Source organism: Vigna umbellata, chromosome 2 (assembly GCF_029865625.1).
Source record: "Vigna umbellata cultivar VRB3 chromosome 2, Vumbellata_1.0, whole genome shotgun sequence".
Lineage (NCBI taxonomy): Eukaryota > Viridiplantae > Streptophyta > Magnoliopsida > Fabales > Fabaceae > Vigna > Vigna umbellata.
Window position 1 is genome coordinate 35,352,879 of NC_142166.1, and position 19,576 is coordinate 35,372,454.

The 19,576-nt window shown below is 33.5% G+C and overlaps 3 protein-coding genes across 4 annotated transcripts; 1 reads left to right on the plus strand and 2 right to left on the minus strand.

Annotated features, from left to right (window-relative positions):
- The first annotated feature begins 3,891 nt into the window (after window positions 1-3,891).
- On the plus strand, window positions 3,892-8,752 carry BIN4 (double-stranded DNA binding protein). The gene is made up of 12 exons (XM_047292062.2): window positions 3,892-4,049; window positions 4,205-4,290; window positions 4,488-4,707; window positions 5,407-5,468; window positions 5,648-5,977; window positions 6,121-6,174; window positions 6,471-6,588; window positions 7,549-7,595; window positions 7,755-7,781; window positions 7,978-8,053; window positions 8,161-8,297; window positions 8,397-8,752. Exons 2-12 carry the CDS (start codon window positions 4,243-4,245, stop codon window positions 8,496-8,498), a joined length of 1,221 nt encoding a protein of 406 aa, XP_047148018.1. The 5' UTR covers window positions 3,892-4,049; window positions 4,205-4,242; the 3' UTR covers window positions 8,499-8,752.
- Window positions 8,753-8,928: 176 nt separating this feature from the next.
- LOC124820392 (pathogenesis-related thaumatin-like protein 3.5) lies at window positions 8,929-10,703 on the minus strand. 2 transcript variants are annotated; one of them, XM_047292063.2, is made up of 3 exons: window positions 9,819-10,701; window positions 9,454-9,718; window positions 8,929-9,334 (listed from the first exon to the last, which is right to left on the minus strand). In XM_047292063.2, the coding sequence occupies exons 1-3, from the start codon at window positions 10,303-10,305 to the stop codon at window positions 9,169-9,171; spliced, it is 918 nt and encodes a 305-aa protein (XP_047148019.1). In that variant the 5' UTR covers window positions 10,306-10,701; the 3' UTR covers window positions 8,929-9,168. The 2 variants fall into 2 exon arrangements, with proteins under 2 accessions (XP_047148019.1, XP_087962758.1); XM_088106632.1 differs by having other exon boundaries at window positions 8,929-9,718; window positions 9,819-10,703.
- A 3,517-nt stretch (window positions 10,704-14,220) lies between these two features.
- On the minus strand, window positions 14,221-15,713 carry LOC124820390 (cyclic AMP-responsive element-binding protein). Its single transcript, XM_047292060.2, has 2 exons — window positions 15,516-15,713; window positions 14,221-15,016 (listed from the first exon to the last, which is right to left on the minus strand). Exon 2 carries the CDS (start codon window positions 14,943-14,945, stop codon window positions 14,502-14,504), a length of 444 nt encoding a protein of 147 aa, XP_047148016.1. The 5' UTR covers window positions 14,946-15,016; window positions 15,516-15,713; the 3' UTR covers window positions 14,221-14,501.
- Between the last annotated feature and the right edge of the window lie 3,863 nt (window positions 15,714-19,576).

Below are 19,576 nucleotides of genomic sequence, written 5' to 3' on the forward strand. Positions count from 1 at the left end.
GAAAGAGATGTTTGGTGAGTTGGGGTACATGTGTTGATGAAAAACAGTGAAGAAGAATGAAAGTTTGATGTCTTGGGTAGAAGAAGAACATGAAAAGAGAAGAATGGAAGTGGGGAAGGTGAAGATGGGCACATTACAAATCACCCAACAGAGGCAAGAAGAAGTAATGAGAGTCTTGGGGTGGGAGTTGAGAAAGAAAGGAATGGAGTAGAGTCTTGGAGATTAACTTGGAATGTTATGGAAATGAAGAAAAAGAGGTAAGTGAAGAGTGGGGGGCTAACATTTGTAGGAGGCGAGAAGATCTAAGTGGTTTTGGATGAAATAGAAATGAAAAGGGGTGGTTTTGGTGCTTGCAAATTACGTAAAGTGTGTAGGTGTGAATTGTATTTTATGTAGAGTGAGAAGAAAAGGGAAGTCAATGTGGTTGGGAATAAACAAAGTAAAAGAGTGAGTAAAGAGAGGTGAGGCCGTGAGCATGGAAGAGAGAATAGTGAAATGAAAATTGTAGTGTTTAGGTGTGTGAAGAAGGGTTACGTAAAAAGCAAAGAGAAGTGGGAATAAAACAAAAGAGTGAGTAAGGGGTGTGGGACCATGAGTGTTAAATGAAGGAGGGAGAAGAGAAAAGGGGAGTGTGAGAGGAAGGGTTGCTACGTAAATGAAATTGGTGCATGGAGTGAAGTTGTAGTTTTAATGTATAAAATAGATTAAAAGGAGTAGAAGAATGGGAGTGGGGTCCACGGTTTTATTTGGTGAGAGAAGGGGGTGAGGTGGACTTGGTGTAGTTAAATGAAAAACAAAAGATAAAGAGAGAATGAAAACAAAGTTACGTAAAAGTAAGGGATAAGGAGAGAGAAAGAGAGAGTTTGGTGAGAAATGGGTGGTTCCATGTGGGACCTACTTTGAAAGTGAGAGAGAATGTAATTTAATAGCCTTGGGACCTACTTGAAGAGTTAGATGTAGAAGGGAGTGTGTTTAGAGTAAAAAGGGTGTATTGAAATTAGGTGTTTTCTTTGGTGTTGGGAATTTAGTAAAAGTGGGGGTGCACTATAAATGTTGTTCTAGTTTATGGAAGTGTGAAATTAGTAATTTCAGAGGGGTGCGGCAGTAGGATAAATAATTAAATTAAGTTATTTAATTATTTGTTAGTCAATGAATTTAGTTGACTTTATATATGATGGTGATGGTTGTGATGGTAAAATTGTGAGAGCAAGCGTTCTGTCATTTCCTTAGATTTTTTGTCGAATTGATGGTGTTCGTATTGCGATACGATAGTGTGTTGAGTCTCTGCGGAGACTGAGGTTCGAGTGTCACCCTTTCCTTGTGCGCGGGGACTAGAGAGGGTTGGATGTCTCGTCCAATGACTTCGGCTCGTGTGAGTATAGTGCTCGGTGGGTGCGCCTAACCGAAGTTTTTACTCGTAATTCCTTGAGGAGTTGGGGAGATAGGTCTGAAGTTGCGATGGAAGACGGCTCGAATCGCCCTGTTTTGCGAAACAGGTTTGGTACGACAAAATTCAAGGAAACAACAGAAGCTCGTGTAAATGATTGAGTCGTGAGTTTAATACTGTGATGTATTGTAATATTGTGACTTTGATAGTCTGAGTGGTGATGATCTAAGTCATGAGTTGAATATTATGTTGTATTCTAAGGTTGTGACCAGGATAATCTAAGTTATGATATTTTGATATTGAAATTATATGCTATGTTAGGTTCTTCGTTACTCACCCTTTCCTTTTGTGGTTGTGGTTCCACCTACGATGATCGTACTTGTACGGGAGTAGATGGCGTTGCAGATGAGGCAGAGATGAAGTAGCACGACGAGAGTTATGGGAATAACGATGGAGGACTTATCATGTTTTAAAGTAATTTTATGTCTTTGAATAATGAATTTGATATTTGTAAGGTTTTAACCTTATGTTGTAAGACTCTTAGACTTTTGATGGTTTAGTTCCGTGATGTTAATTTTAAAAGAAAAAAAAACTGGCGTAAAATTTTGGATTTTGTTATTTTCTAATGGCACTCCGTAAGGGGTGTTACAGCAACCCAGCTCGTTGTGTGAATACACAGAGAGTACCCCCAAACCCCAAATCTCTCGCTCAGCGACCCTGCTCGCTGTGCGAAAACAGAAACAGTGGGTTCTGCTCACTCACCTCTCGCTCAGTTATACTCAACCAAGTGTGTTTAAACCTTTCTAAACTCATTTTTAACAAATGGCTACAAGATCTCAACCAAAAACTCACAAAAACTCAACTTAGAGACTCAAATTGAATTATACCACTTGTGGCACAATTTCAAACACCTTATGGACTCTAACAAGTCCCAAATGACTTACTAAGACTATCCCCACTGACCATTTGAGCACAAAACTCCTAATTCAAGTTTTCACTAGTTCACTTTCTCAAATTGAGTTTTAAACCAAGTAGAATTATACACATTCACAACCACACACTCCTAATTCAAATTTCTACCATTTTAAAGTGTTGAACATGTCTCTAACTAGTTCCTAACCAACCCCAACTTCATCCAATCAGTTCATCAATCATTCCTCACCATTTCACTACCTTAGATCCTATTTTAGACCAAATAACCAACAACCAAGATTACCATATTTCATTTAACAACTTAATTAGCACAATTCACTTCATCAAGATCAATTTCAACATCATAAACATACACACAACAGATTCCACATGTTTACAACATCCATCAACATACAAAACATGAATTTCACCCAATTACTTAAATTATTACTAACACAAAACAACATTTTTCCAGTTAAACAGTTTAATCCTCGTATACCATCAAACTCACACCACATACTTTAATTAAAAATAATTATCTAGCTTCCCTTACCTCTAAACCAACTGCCAAACTTCTCAAAACACTTCGTCGATTACTTGAACCACAAGGAATGCCTAGACGAACCTACGAAACACCAAATTAGAAACGAACAGAGTTCTTAGAACTCTAGATGAATCAAGAACATGTAGGAGATGCATGACTACACATGCAACAATATAATATTCCTCTAAAACAGATTTAGGAATGAAAGGAGAAAAATGAGTCGAAACTTACTTGCTCTATTGAAGAAAATGACCAGCTAGAAACGTAGACTTCGTTGTCGTGGTCAATTGGGTACCTCCTGATCGTCAAAGAGATGACTCAGGAGTTAGAACTCTTAGAGAAAAGTGATTTCTAAAGAGTTGGTACATTTTAAAATAATGAAACTCGTTTATAACAAAACTATTTATTATAAAATCGTTTAATATTAAAATAATCGAGTTTTATTTTTTTTAGACTACCATCACTTTTAAATATACCATTTTTTAGGGTTTTAGAAATCATATATTTTTAGTGTAGCTTTTACTGTTTATTGATTTATGGAAACTAACTACAATAAAACATATTGTTTACATTTTTAAAAACATAATAATATGTGACTTTGGGTGTAAACATATTTGATTTTCAAAATGTAATTTTACATAATTACATATAATACAATCCGATTAACATGAATTGAACTCATCCATTCTTAATTCGGTTGATTTGGATTTGTAAACAAATTTCTAAACCAGTAAAAGTTAATTGGTTCGATTTTTATTTTTCTCTAAATCTAATATAATTTGAATCGTGAAAATTCCCTAGTTTTTATTGAATCTCTGTTCACATCGTTGAAGTTTTATTTATTTATTTATTTCAAGCTCACTACAACTTAAAGTTTTATTAATTATGTATTTTATAATAACTACTGTTCTAGAACTTATTAAAAAATACGGTTCAACAAAAAAGTAAACGAATTTTATACTTTCCATTAATAAAATTACTATTTGATTTAGTACACACACACTATTAATACTTCACACTTAATAAAGCACCTTAATTTGTTTATATTGAGATCAAACAAGTTTAATTTTGGAAGTGCTGCGATGATGAAACGACGTGTCGTTGGGAATTGGGAGAAGCATAACATATCAGACTTGGGTTTTGCCCGAAAGAAACTTCCCGCTCTCTCGTTGGTTGGTAGCATCAGTGTCTGCAGAAGCATTGAAGGTATGTAGCAATTAGCATATGAACATTTCTTTCAATTTGGTTTCAGCTATATATATAATCTTCTTCTCGACACTTGCTGGTTTTGTTCCCGCGCACAACATGTTCGATCAATTGCTTCACTGAAAATGGACACTGACAAACCGTTTTCCTTTCAGGGACCAGTCCTGTTTTCATTTGAAATTCATCCCTGAAAATGAGCAGTTCAAGGGAGAGCTCCCCGGATTGGTTGCGTTCTTTTCAGGTATCAGTTTATGTCTGTTCAATTAACTAACTTATCAACTTTCCCTTTGCTGTGTAATTATTACTATGTTCATTGTTCAATTGCAACCTTGAATTTTAGCACCAGTTCCTTGTGCCTCTGCCATCGCAACACCTTGCTTTCTTCCTAGCTTCTTACGTCTTTGTTTGTCGTACAAAAAACTTTGTATCCTTGACTAGGTGCCGTCTCATTCGCCTTTGGCACTGTCCTCTGATTCTGGGTCTTTACGGGATGGTAAATCTCGGATTGAGGATAAAACTGACAATGAAGGGTCTTCTCCAAAGTCTTCCCAATCTTTGAAGGTTACCGGAAGCAAGAGAAAGACACCAGTGAGTCCAGAAGTTGAAAGTCAAACACTATCCAAAAGAAAGAAATTAGATAAGAAGAAGGCCAATGAAGGTACATTTGAGATTTGATTAGCGCTTTGTCAGAGAATAAAAAGTGGGAATAGAATTTAGTAGGGGTAAACCTCAATCCTCATTATTCCAACCCACCAGTAAAGCACAGTGTAATGTTCAATTTATACAGCAAAGTAAATACAAGAGATGATTCTAGAAAGGTTAAATAACCATCCTAACAAATAAAGCAACAAATAGACTATGCGGTGGGGTAAAGGGAATAGTGCCAGCTGTGATAAAAACAGAAAATGTGTCTTTCTCACACGCTTTGGTGTTCTCCTCAGATGGCTATGTTGACCTATTTAGATAAACTTTTTCCGTAAGTATTTGTAAGAGAGAAAATGAGATGAGTTTATCTAGAACTTAACACTAACTTATACTAAGTGTAAAACTTTTCTCATGTTAGTTTTTCCAAAAGCTTATTTTAAGTACATATGTGTGCATAAACTAATTATAGCTTATTGCGATATTTATTTTATATTTTTCTCTCATTACTCATGGGGAAATTTATCTAAACAGGTTTAGGTTTTATGGTCTTGGAGATCAGTAACATAATATTTACGCAAGTATGATAAAAATAAAAGTCAACTTACATACAGTTTTAGAATTTTAGTAAAAAGAATGACAGGAGTATCGGGATGTGAGAGTTGTTTCTCACTTTTTATCAATTGTAATTTTGTCATTTGTTATTGTGATCCAGGAAACAAAGAGGGGAAAAAATCAGCGAGTGAATCAAACATCGACAAGAATATAGAACATAAAGTAAGAGCCTTTTCTTCGCCTCTTTAATTTTCAGGGCATATTCATATAGATTTAGAAGAAGAAAGAAACAATTTATATGCTTTAGCATATTTCCCGTATCTTGACTTATGATTTCGTAGATTCTTCGGGCATCTCAATATTTCTCATGATTGCTTTTAATATCAAACGTTTTTTCTTAGGGATCTATTCATTCAGTTTTGACACTGTCATCAGATTCTGAGTCATTCCATGATCATAGCCCAAAAGGAGATCATACTGATCAAGTTAAAACCTCTCAGCCACAATTATCAGGTGAAGAAGACAGTGCAGATGGACTTGTTTTTAGAAATGTGGGAAAGTATCCATCCAAAAAGGATTCAGAAGAAAAGTCTTCACAAAAACAAATAGATACCGACAGTCATACACCAGTTAAAGGGAAGAAAATTAAAGGAAGTGAAAAGGGAAAAAGTAGTGGTGGAGATGTGAATGTTGAAGAGGAAGAAACTTTTGGAAAGCTTTCTGAATCAAATGTAAGAACGGCTAAGGTTATAGTAACTGTCTAAAAAATGTTTCAGACTTCAAAACTTGAATAAGTATTAATTATTGAAGGTCACACTGACTTTCTTATTTTAGGCTGGCATCCTGACTTGTGCTTGTTATATGTGAGTTGCAGGTTTCCTCCAGCAGGTTGCCTTTGATGCTTTCTGAGAAAGTCCATCGTTCAAAGGTTTGGTGACAACTTTATGTTTTGGGTCTTCCTTTACTGTTTTGTACCGTCTTATAATTGTAAGGACCATTGTTTAGTGTTGTTATTAAGACATCCAAATGAGTATCAAAGGTTTCACTTTTAAAAATAAATAAAATTTTTGTGAGATGCCTAGTTGCTAGTTTGGCTTCTAGCTATGTTTTGGGTTGACAGATCTTTACTTTCTTGTAAAACTCACATGTTTCCTCTAGTGTTGATTCTAATTTCTCTCTTCCTTACTTCTTATTCATGATAAAAGGAGCCTTCTGTTTTTTCAGGCACTCATTGAGTGTCAAGGTGATTCCATAGATCTGAGTGGTGATATGGGTGCTGTTGGACGGATTATAATTTCAGACTCACCATCTGGGGATCAGGAAATGTATTTAGACTTGAAAGGTATTTTAGTTTAAGTTTTCTGATTAATACACAAATTGTAGCCTCTTATTCTTTATTATTTATTGAGACAAGCACATATGTCTCAATCATAACACTGTAGCATGCATGTATGCAGAACCATAAACAGCTAAACTATTTTCGGGCTATTCTGATTGCTACATGTTGGGTTTGCATGAAATACCTTGCTCCATGTTTTCGAAAATGTAAATCTCAGACTGAACCATATTTTCCTTTTATAAATAGATAGATATTTGCTAGATGGTTTGGGCATTTATTGGAAAGACCTATAGAAGGCATAGGAAGGACACTAGAAGAAATGGAAGGTAAACCGGGTGTAAATGTGCGGAGTTCTTCAAGCTCGGGTTTGTTTTGAGAAAATAATTGAAGGCTTAAGCTTAAAGCTTAAACTTGAATGGTTTATTTAGATGAGCCTAATTGAAAACTTGATTAAGTTTGAGCTTATCTTGTTTTATTTATTTATAACAATTATTTTTGTTTTCTATTTTAATATTTTTTTCTATTTTTTACTAAAATAATGATGAAAAGTAAATAACAGATTCTTTTATAAAAATTCAGTAGAAAAATATATATAACTGTTTCATAAAAATTATTAGTAAGCTATTCACAAGCCCTTAATATTTGATCTTTTAGAGCTTCAACTCGGCTCATTTTAAATAATCAAACATAATCTCAAGTTTGGGTTTGCTTATTTAATTAAGCAAACAAGTATAAGCAAATAACAAAGGGAGTTCAAATTCGGCTAATTTATATTCCTAAGGGTAATCGAATCAGGAGAGGAAGAGGGATGTTGAGAAAAATGGTAAGCAAAATATTTAAGTAGGAAGTTAATAATTTGTCTGAAAACATAATTCCCATTTTCTTCGTTGTTGAGACACTACTACTTGATTGTGACCAGTGACAACCTGCATCTGATGGTTCACATTTTCCTCATCTTTTCAGGAACAATATACAAAACATCAATAGTTCCTAGCCGGACGTTTTGTGTTGTATGTGAAGTTATCTGTATTTAACAGCACTGAAAGTTTTTTATTGGGACAATCTCCTTGTATCCAGTTTTTTTTTTCTTCAGGATATCATAACGTTTTCTTTATCAAGATATATCCTTCAAATATTGTTTTAACATGAGCTTGTATTTTGTTTTTCAGGTTAGTTTTGGGCAGTCAGAGGCCAAGGTCTGTTGGTTATCTAGTATCTACTTATTTACTATATTATTCTCTATAAGTACTGCTTTATTAAGTTAGTAAACATGTCCGCATTTGGCTTATATTTTATTCAATATTTGATGTTTTTACTCATTAGTAATTTAATCAGCCTTGCCAAGGATTTTGAAAATATATATGTTGTCATTTAACTTGTTATTTATTTCAGATCGAGGCCATCATGAATGATTTCATACAGCTGAAGCCACAGTCTAATGTGTACGAAGCCGAAACTATGGTTGAAGGTTATTTGCATCTGCCAACTAATTGGTCTTTTATGTATGATAATTTATTATCTTTATATATCCTGCATAAATTCCTTTCCTCACATCTATTCCTTTCCTTTGAGAAGGGACACTGGATGGTTTCTTCTTTGATTCGGATGAGGAGGCTGGCAAGATGCAGAAATCAACCAACCAAACTGATCAACAAGAGAATGGTGAGGAACAAGCTAATGGTAAATCCAAAGGGAAGGCTGACAAAACATCAGTAAGTTTCCTAATAGTCATTCTTGATTTTAGATTTCTGCTTTGGGAATGAAAATGATGGTGCGTGCTGCATACTTAATTACTGAATATCTGGATGCAGGGTGCTGAAAAGAAAAGAGGTAGAAATACAGGAGGAAGAGCACAAGCAAAGGTAGCAAAGAAAAAAACTCCAGGTTCCAAAAGGTCAAAGACCAAGAAATGAGTCAAAGAGGCTCTCTGTAATATGTTGTATATGTGATGCACCAATATAACTCAACCCTTGGATTAAAAGAAATTCTGAATTACTTTTCCCATGATCGAGATGGCGATAGTAGAATAGCTGCTGTTAGAGTTTTTTTCAAACCCCGCACAGTAGAATTGAAAGCTTATAATCTGTGGAATGAGTTCTCAGAAATTCCTTATAAGGTTTATTTTATTGGGCCCAGTTTCAATATTACTGATTGTAATTTCTTTCCAGTGAACATCATTTATCGTTTCTTTTAATTGATCTCCATTAGCCGGCTATTATCATCGAGAAGGTACACTTTTTTCGCTAAATTTCTGCAGAACATGTACTATAGAATGAGAGAATGAATTTGAGGTTCCTGGGTTACATTGTTTCCTTAAATTTTTTTTGCAAGATTTCCTAGCTATCTCGAGAGAATAATCAGTAGACTGGAATTATGACCGGATGCTGTTTGTATGATATCCATTAGTTCTTAATAAGCCCCCTAGCTTACCACTGGAGCTTTAGAACTGTACTTTCTGAATCATTTGTTCACAGAGGGTTCTTCAACTGTAATATTTCCGTGGTTCATCATTTCCGTCTCATTGATTTGGCCATTTTTTTCCCTTCTGGAAATCCCTTGAGGATATCTTGTTGATTTTTTATATCATTTGCCGTGTGTTACAAATGCCAAGAAAGTAAGAGTGAGAACCAAGAGAAAGATTGGCGCTGGAAAGGGTAATAAAATATTTGTTGAGGAAGTGACCTGGTGATGCTTCCAATAGGGCTGTCTAATTGGTGGAGGTGGAGATGCAGGATTTGGTCTTCCGATTCTGTGTGGTAATGTAAAATGTTAGTAATGGTTCTTCTCCTGTGAAAGTATGGAAAATTGGAAATAAATTGAATGGGAAAGGAAATTAATTGAATGAGTGCGATGATGTGTAGTGTGTACCCGTTGCTGTTGGGACAGAAAACAATATCGTATTCGTATGCTTTGCAAGTGAAAGTGCTGGTGCCATCGTCAAACGCATAGCTATAAGCTCTTGGACAAGCCTTCTTGAATAAGGTTGAATAATATGAAGGCTGGCATGTATTTGGATTTGCAAATTCTCCACTGCAGCAGTACTTATCCAACTTGAATGCCTCACAAGCACTCCTACACCCCACTACCCCTTGATTTTGGACACCTCCTAATACTTGAAGTTCTGCTGGGCAACCTGTACCGTTTCATTTGTTTTAATTGTATGTGGTACCCTTGTGATGCCTTCTGTTATTTAAGTATCTAATTATATATTTGTGCATTAGATAAACTCTTACCTCTGTTAATATCAGTAATACAACCTGTCGCATTACAGGCACCACCATGTACACCTCGTGGTAGAGCGAGTAATGGCAAATTGTAACCATCTACCATGCTAACATCATAGTAGTCTTGTCCATTGCCTGCACCAAGTGTTATCTCAAACAGTGAGGTAGGAGGAGCAGCACCATTTCCCTCACATTCCAGCCTTCCTCCACAGTCACCTGTTTGGCATCTGCCAACTCCGGCCGCATCAAATTTACAACCAGTCCTTGCCCATATCCGTCCTGACCAACCTGGGACAGTCGTGAGTTTGATGCTTTGACCCGTGTCCAACCGGAATCCGGTTGTTGCAAGTGGAGGACTCCCTGAACCTGCAAGTGTGCCAGGCCATATAGTTTGTGGACAGTTGTTGATGATGGTGAATGTGTATGAGAAAGAACAAGTCAAGAATGTAAAGAGAATGAGCAAACTGGTTAGTTTCCAGGATGTCTTTGTTGTCATATTCAAGGATTTTTATAGCTGGTAATATTGAGCCTAAGAGACTAGAGGGATTGTCTTTTATGGCCAAGGGAATGGACAATGCCCCTAAGATTTGTAATTTATACTATTCTGAGAGAGGGAGTTGTGTGCTAAATCAGTTATGCATTACAACAAACAAACACTAACGTTGCTTTCGTGAAATCCTCAGTCACAAGACCAGCTTTATGGGTTTAGTATTTCTTATGTTGTGGATGGTCTCATCTAGAAGCAATTCTTTGCTTTTGTTATCGCATGGGAAGTTGTACAAATCTGGAATTCTTAGTGACCCGATCGGATAAATTGTTAATTTCTTCAAAGAATCGTTTCAGAAGATCTGAGACTACCCTATAAGATCTTGGGAAGGGATTACCATAAAAAAGGGTGCCACTATTCCTCCTAAGTAAACAAGACTAGGTCTCTCAGGGAGCATCTGATCATTGGCATGTCATATACGTCAACTTTTGAGGAAGCATATCCAAATATGTACTTTCTATAAAAATAAATAAATATTGCTTATAAGATTACACAAATATAAATATCTAATTTATAAAAAAAATAGTAATCACAACTTTTCACAACAGATAGAGTTATTGAAGCAACTCTACCAAAGTTACTCCTGAAATATATCTTTAATCCTGGCCAACGAAACGTATACTTCATCACTTTTAAGTACCATTTTATATATTAAAAAAATCATTACGCTCTTTCCGTTATTTCTTATGACGCATGGAGTGGAGTTCTCTTTATTGTAACTTGTTAAGAACCTTTTAAAGTAATATAACTCTTTTAAAATGGAGAGTGCTCTAAGAATAAAGAATAAAGTATAAAGTAATAGCCCTATAGGAAAACTAATCATTTCGTAATTAATTATATAGTACACATATTTTCAATAGTTTATTTCTTTTTGTTGAATGGCTGGCTAGTTATCACCCAATAATTTACCATTTAAAGTGTTTTTATAAAAGGTTTAATCATCTTGGATATTCTTATTTGTGCAGATTTTTTTTCAAATAGGTCATCTAAAAAATGTTGTGCGTGGGAGAATGACATGACCAAGTTTTACTGACGTGACAGAGTTTGGTCGACTGAGTTGTATTTGTTTTATTTACATATTTAAAAAACTTGAATGAAATCAAAACGCAACGTTATTTCTAATTTCCTTTTTCTTTATTAATTTATTTTTAGAATCCAAAGCTTATTATTTTTAATTCTCTTTGTCTTATTATCACACATTTCATTGACAAGGTGTTGCTGCTCTCACCAGCCCTCGTGACCCTATGACGGCATCCACCACCATCTCCATTGACGCCACCCGCCACCACCAACAACCACCATGAAACCCCAAATTCGCGAAACAAAGGAACCCAAAACGAAAAAAAAAACAAATTCAAGGGACAACAAGAAACCAAAAATCCTTCCTTTCAAACTCAATTATAGGAATCAGATTCCAAGACATAAAATCCCTGAGGTTTTCAAATTCCAAAAACCCAAAAGTTTCTAGACCGGAAACACGACGCACTCCACTACCGCGCCGATACCTCTAGCAACACTACGTCACTGCTGCCTTCACCTGCCACCGCGACACTGTCTACACTCCACCCGCCTGGTTCAACGAACTCGAGCCCCTCCTCCTTACGACCACCGCGCCAGAACCTAAAGAAGAGATAGGAGAAAACAGAGCCTCCGACTTGCGAAACGAAGCAAGGCCAAAAATGATTTAGGGAAGGAGAAGTTTCTGAACGAAAAGAAAGAAAGGAAAAGACGAAGTGGGTGCTCGTGCTCCCCTAATCTGCTTCTCGTGTGAGACGAAGAGCGTCATGATTGAGTTTTGTTCGAGAGAAAGAATGAATAAAGAAGAAGAAGAATCCAAAACTGGGTTTGACTATGAAGGAAGAGATTTAATTTTTTATAATTCGATCTTAATTCTAATTAATTCTTAATTATAATATGGTTTTTGATTTCATTCAAATTTTTTAAATAGGTAAATAAAACAAATCCAACTTCGACCAAACTCTGAAAACATTTTTTGACGTCGTCCAATCAAATTAACAACAAAATCTAAATTGATTCAGTTTTACATAATAAAAAACTTAATTAAGACCATTTAGAATACGAAGACCTATTTGAGAAAAACCTGGATAAATTGACAAGTCCAAGATGATTATTTGCCAAATCTTCAAAGAAAGGGTACGCCGAAATGGAAATTATTTGCCAACCAATCATGTACCTCGTTGCTTTGAGGATAAACATGAGTTCTTCTTCATCTGGCATTGCCAACGTTTCTTCAAGAAACATCGAATTTAGGGAAACAATTGAAGGATAATGATGCGAACTTGGATGGCCAATTAGCTACCAAGAAATCCGCAGCACAGGGTAAATCAGCTTCCAAAAAGAATTTATCTAAAAATCAATCGGTATGGGTGAAAACTTTCATCAGAAATTTTGATGTTTTCTAAAGTAAAGATTCTATACTACACCTTGTAAATTGCAATTTTCTTTATTTTCTGTTTTCCTTCCAGTTGTGCCTTAGGTTTGTGTGATAAAAATGCTTTGAAACAATAACGGTTAAATTGTTAAGAAATAAGTTATATAAATGAGGGAAAACAGTTAAAAATGTATGAATGAAAAAGAGAGAATAATAGAGTACAAGTGCTGCAAATTTCATAATTTTTTTTTAAATTAATTTTCTTTCTCTTTCCCACCAAACAATCTAAGCTTTGACAATTCCAAATTTCATTAACTGTAAAAGGTGATACAATGTGACAGAGAGATTATATATGCTTACAAGCCTGCTGCATTCAAATATCATGATACAAACTTAAAATCTGCCTGGAATAAAAGCAAAAAACTTCGAAGAAAATATCAACTCTGAAATGAAGAGCTTAATTTCATATTTCAAACAAAGGAAAGATCACTTAAACCTCCAATATAGAGGGTAGGGTTGACTGAGACCGACTGCTGATAATTTGAGTATCCCGGAACAAGTCACTTTAATCTGTTCAATCAATTTCACTGTCAACAGGTAAGACATGACACAGTGGAAGACAAATTCATCTGGTCATACACCAAAATGTTCAAACTAATCTGAAATTGAGCGTGCCAGTTTTTTCAACTTTCCCCATTGCGTCTTCATCCACCAAAACTTGTTGAGGTATCATAACTCTCCTATGCTCAACTGTTACATCCCCTCCGTAGAAGCTGCTTTATCTCACCATAAACCTCACTAGAGGATAATTTGAGCATTAGAAGTATCTAAGCATGTACCTACAAGAAAACAAGAAGACAAATATCAATATTTCAACTTCTAGCATAGAGCAATTCCATATTAAAATATGTCATTAAGTATTGCAACACAAATGTTTTGAATGCTCCTTGGTAGCACAAGCTTCAAAACCTGCACAAGTCACACTAAACTCAAGACATCCAGACATCAGTTAACTCATGGAACGAATAAGACATAAGTAAAAGATGAATTAATGAAAATATGGACTCTCATCTCCGTTGAGTCTGCAAAAGAACAAGAAATTAGGCAGCAAAATAAAAATAAATAGTATTCACATGCACAGCAACTTTGTCCATGTGAGGAACTGGAGAGAACCTGAGCTTACAGAAGTCAAGTTAATTCAACACAACTATGAATTAGGTTATCATCCTAAGAGATAAGATTGATAATCATGTGTTGTTCTAATGGATTTGAGGGAAATAAAAGGAGTAGAATAATACAACTCAGATCAGAGGCAGTGGTCTTAGTAATGAGTACACTAATACTCGAATAGCTCTGCCCTGCGATTAAAGAAACACTAGAAACTTGACAGCAGGCTAGAAAATGTTAACAGTGTAGTACATCGTTGATACAAAGCACACCATTCAGATCCAACAGTCTGCTTCTCAACAAGGTTAACAAAAGAAACTGTAATCAGTTCAGATTTCATAACCATCTGAATACTAAATAGAGCCAGCTCAAATCCCCATTCAACAGTCAACTACATTAAGCACTACATTACATTGATACTAGAAATATAAGGAGTTCCTACAATAGATGAACATTCATGTCCACCAATAAGCAGTCCATATAATTGTTCAAGTTCCGTTATTCATACTCATCTGATAGAAAAAGGGGAAAAAGGGAAAAGTGAAGTGCAATGATAAAAGAGTTTTTCCAGTTATATAGTATATGTCTAGCTCATATCCATGCCATCTCCAACTTGGCTGCAGATAGGACTGACAGCAGAGAAAGATCTCTCAAAGGGAGAAGGGTGGAATTGGGCATCGCCCCGTCTACGCTTAAAACCACAGCTTTCGGTAGGAGAATTCTCCGCCGCATCATGCTTCCTTCGAACACCTCTCACGGCCTGTTGCTCTGCCGGTGTAAGGGGGAAAATTTGACCACTAGCTCGACAAAGGGAGCTATGGTTGTCATACAGAATTCTCTGGTTACAGTTTTTATCACAGATGTGAGTGAGCCCAGTTAGCTTGCAGCGATACATGTTTCCACAAACATGTTCATTTTGACATTTCCAGTCGCATTCGTGACCAGGAATTTGACCATCTCGACCCATAATACTCGACAGAAAAATAACATTTGCAGGACCTGCAACCATAGATTTGCCATATACCTCCATTCCTTCAGTCAAGACAGCAACTCCTAAGTAATCTTAACACACTCCAACTTCAAGGCCTTTGCCTGAATTCTCTGCATGGCCCACCACAACAGCACACATTTCAGTCAAACTCAACAATATTCATCCTCTACTTACAAACATACATAACAACTGACACTCTACAACCAAAATCACCTTTTTCCCTTCTACAAAGGCTCACTCAACAATAATATCTCATTCTCGTTCACAAAACGCCACGGATATTCGGTGAACAGCCGTTGACAAACCATATTCAGAAATCATCAAATTAAACATCACAAAACACAAATCTGGAATCTAATTGGTGAACAGAATCATATACTCAACTGCTCCATCTACCTTTGACAAACACTCCCATGCGACAACAGATCTAAACCGTACCCAAGTGGGATTTTCAAAACAACAGACAACGCGACAAACACACGCGCTCTGTCAAAAAAAAAATCCAAACTTTTCCCTCCCACACATCCAAATCAAAATTGTTTTACAAATACATTTAATTTAGAATCATAACAGGCTGAAAAAAGATATAGGGAAGGGAAAATAACTCACGCGTTGTAGAGCTAAGTGAAACACAGAGATATAAAGTCTTCGTGGTCCTTCCGTGTACCTTCAAAAAGAAAAAGAGAAAACAACAAAAGAGAAAAAGGAGTATTCTCTCTCTCTCTAACTCTCACCGCAGAAGCTATGCGAAGAACGTAAAATTAAACAATGAGATAAGCGGAAGGAGTGGCGTATTTATAGAAACTCGGCGCTGAACGCTGATGGTGGTGACTTTACACTTGTGGGGTTGACGCCCCCACATAGGACAAAACACACGGAAATCAAATGCAAACCAAATGAAATCCAAATTTTTCTCAAATGTAATTTCACCCCACTTTACCTACAATTTTGGATAAACCTACCCGATCCATTCAACGCTCTTTCTTTTTCTTAAAACAAGTTTTAATTTTAATTCAATTAATAACTCCACGTGATCAACGCCTACCTCGCTCTCTCTCTCACATCATTGGCTTAGCGTCTTAATTTACTTAATAAAACGGATTAAGAGGAGAGAGAATTCATGGTTAGAGACCTTATCCTCGTGTGTACCCACTTCACACGTGTAAGCACCGCCGTCTTCCCAGGTTCATGTATAGGGCTTTTATGGGCTTTTTAATGGGCCACGCCGTTACCCGAGTTCTACCCCAGTCTTCAAATGCATTACTTACAGTTATTCAGATTATTTAGACAAAGCTTTATTATAGGAGATTGAAACAAATCTGTTTAATAAAATTAATACCCAATTTTACCATTAGAGATTAAAAGTATATCTTATTCGACCTTTTATGTATATTTAAAATATGATAAAACTTTGAAAGTAAATTATATTTTAAATAAAATAACATATTTTAAAATTAATGATATGATATAAAATTATCTTAAATTTAAATTTGAATGATAATATTTTAAATTTCATTCAATCAAGTTTTATTAAGTAGTTTTTCAGTTTAGTATTATTTTTAATTTCGCCAAATTAATTTAAAATATTTAAACTGATATATAAAAATTACAAAATCTGCAGAAAAAACTTATTAAATATAGAAAATTCACATAAAAAATTGAAATGTTCAATTTTTCAATAGTAAAAAAAATATAAAATTATATATTATTACTTAAGAGTGATTTTTGAAATTAATTGAATTATTTAGATTAAAACATACTCTTCAAATAAAATCATCTCTAAAAGGTTATCAAATAAAATTTGTGAGAATTAGTATAGAATTGTAATGACGTGACAAATTAAAAAAATTTATTTCCAAATTCACTCTAATTTACCTCCAAATTCACTCAAATAAACGATAAAAAAATTTATCTTCAAATCCTCTCAAATCCCCTTAAATTCACTCAAATTCACTCAAAAAGAACAATACCTAAAAGATGAGTCTCACAAATTTTTAGATATTTATTCAAGTACTGTAATCTGATACATGTAAACAAAATCTTAGCTATTTAAAGATGAGTCTCCTACGATGAAAAAATAAAAAAATATTTTTTAAATGTATTTATACAAAAAACAAAAAATAATAATAATAGATTTTTTAATTAAAGATGTCGGTGAAAAGAAAATAATATAAATTATTTGTTCAATTCAAACATATTTAACGAGTAATTTGATTTTTTATTTCTTATTAAGAATATCTATATGATTGCTCATATTGAGTAGAATTTATTTATACACAATTAAAATATCTTTTTTAATTTTTATATGTTGACATGAAATTTTAATAATAAATTAATTAATAATATACTTAAACTCTTAAATATTATCTAAATAAGCACTTGTATTTATGTAATAAATGAGTGAATAAAATAAATTAATAACTAGAAACTATATTAATATAGGTTAAGTCTGAATTAGTAATTTTTTATTTGATATATATATTTTATGAGAGTTGCTCCCTCCACCACCACCAACCACTCCCTGCACCTCTCCATACCTTATTTGCCTTTTTATAAAACGAATGTCAACATCCGTTTCACCTTCAACGGATGTTGACATCCGTAACATCCATTTACATATTTTATATTTTAGTTTATTATTTTTATTTAAAAAAAAAAACTTCAACGGATGTGGCCACATCCGTTAACGAATGTGCCACATCCGTTTAATAGATTTTTAAAAAGTTTTTTATTTATTATTTAAATAATAATATATAAATTAAAATAATAATAATTATTTTATTAAATAAAATAAAATTAATTTATAAATAATTTTTAAAAAATTAAATAATATTTATATATTAATTTAAAATATAAAAAATTAAAAAACTAAAAACTAAAAAACAAAAAAAGGCAACGGATGTCGATGTGGCACATCCGTTTTAATATATTTATAACAAATTTAATTATTATTTAAATAATAATACATAAATTAAAAATAGTAATAATTATTATATTAAAAATTAATTTATAAATAATTAAGTAATAATTTTAAAATAATTAAATTATATTTATATATTAATTTAAAACAAAAAAATAAAAAAACTAAACTAGAAAATAAAAAAGCCGCCACATCGTTAACGGATGTGGCACATCCGTTTTAATATATATATAGTAAATTTTTTAATTATTATTTAAATAATAATACATAAATTAAAATTAATAATAATTATTTTATTAAATAAAATAAAATTAATTTATAAATAATTAAGTAATAATTTTAAAATAGTTAAATAATATTTATATATTAATTTAAAACAAAAAAAATAAAAAAAAATAAAAACTAAAAAACAAAAAAAGGCAACGGATGTAGCACGTCCGTGGAAGAATTTTGTCTTCAACGGATGTTAACATCCGTTGAAAAAAAGGGGTGGGGTGTAGGATATTTTAAAATATAAAGGATAGTTTTGGAATTTTAAAAAAATATAGTGGTGGAGGGAGCAAAGTGGGGTGGTGTAGGGAGTAACCCATATTTTATACGAGGGTAGAGATGGTAGAAACAAGATGTGGCTTTTAGGATAGTGGGCTGAAAACAACTTTCATACATTGGATAAGAGGGGTGAGATTAAAAATTGAATAGGTGTTTATAGTAACCTCAAACATTCTTTCTCATACGGATACCATATGTGTATTAGAGATATAACAAATATCGGATACATTTATTTTAAACATAATAGGATATATATATATATATATATATATATATATATATATATATATATATATATATATATTGAAAAGTATATAATAATTCTTAGAAACATAATATCTATATGATTAATATTGTATGTAGTGTGTCAAAATAGGTTAGAATTCGTTGACCAACTCGACTCACTACAGGTTCGGCAGGGTTGGGTTTGAAAAAACTAAAATTTTTTAATATGGGTCAATTTTCAATTCGACTTACTTAGAACCTGAGTCACCGGATTGAATCTATGATGAGCTGGATTGACTCACTAACTCACCTAGTTTAATTTAATTATTTAATATTTTGTGTTTTAATATTATTAATTAACATTTTTTTATTGTATTGTAAATGTGAATAAAGAAAAAAATGTTTCAAGAAAGTAAAATATTATAAATTTATCCATTCAAGATTATAATATTATAAATGGATAAGTGACACAAAAATTATCAATATTATAAACTTATTTATTCGTTTTTTTGGGTTTGTTTTTGAATTACTTTTGAGTTGTATGTTAATTTTTTTTTATTTTGAATTGTCTTTGGAATTTAACATAATTTTAGAGTGAAATTTAAATTTGAATTACAAAGAAAATGTAATTTTTTTATTTAGAAAAACTTATAATTAAGTAAGTCAATGAATCAACTCGTTTAATCCACCAACCCGTAATGGACGAGGTCAGATTCCAATTTTTTTAACTCGCTAATAAATGAACCGGATTGAGTTAGTTCACTAAGTAGCAAATTCATGATAAACCGGGCCGAATTGGATCAGATCGGATTGGACTGGGTGACTCGTTTTGATAACACTGAACCTAAACTAAAATTATATAAATTAAATATTGTAAACATAAAAAGTAACAAATTATTGTCATCATAAATTAGATACTTTGTTGATAAACAACCGTAAAATATTCTAAAGTATCATACACAAATACTGTCAAACA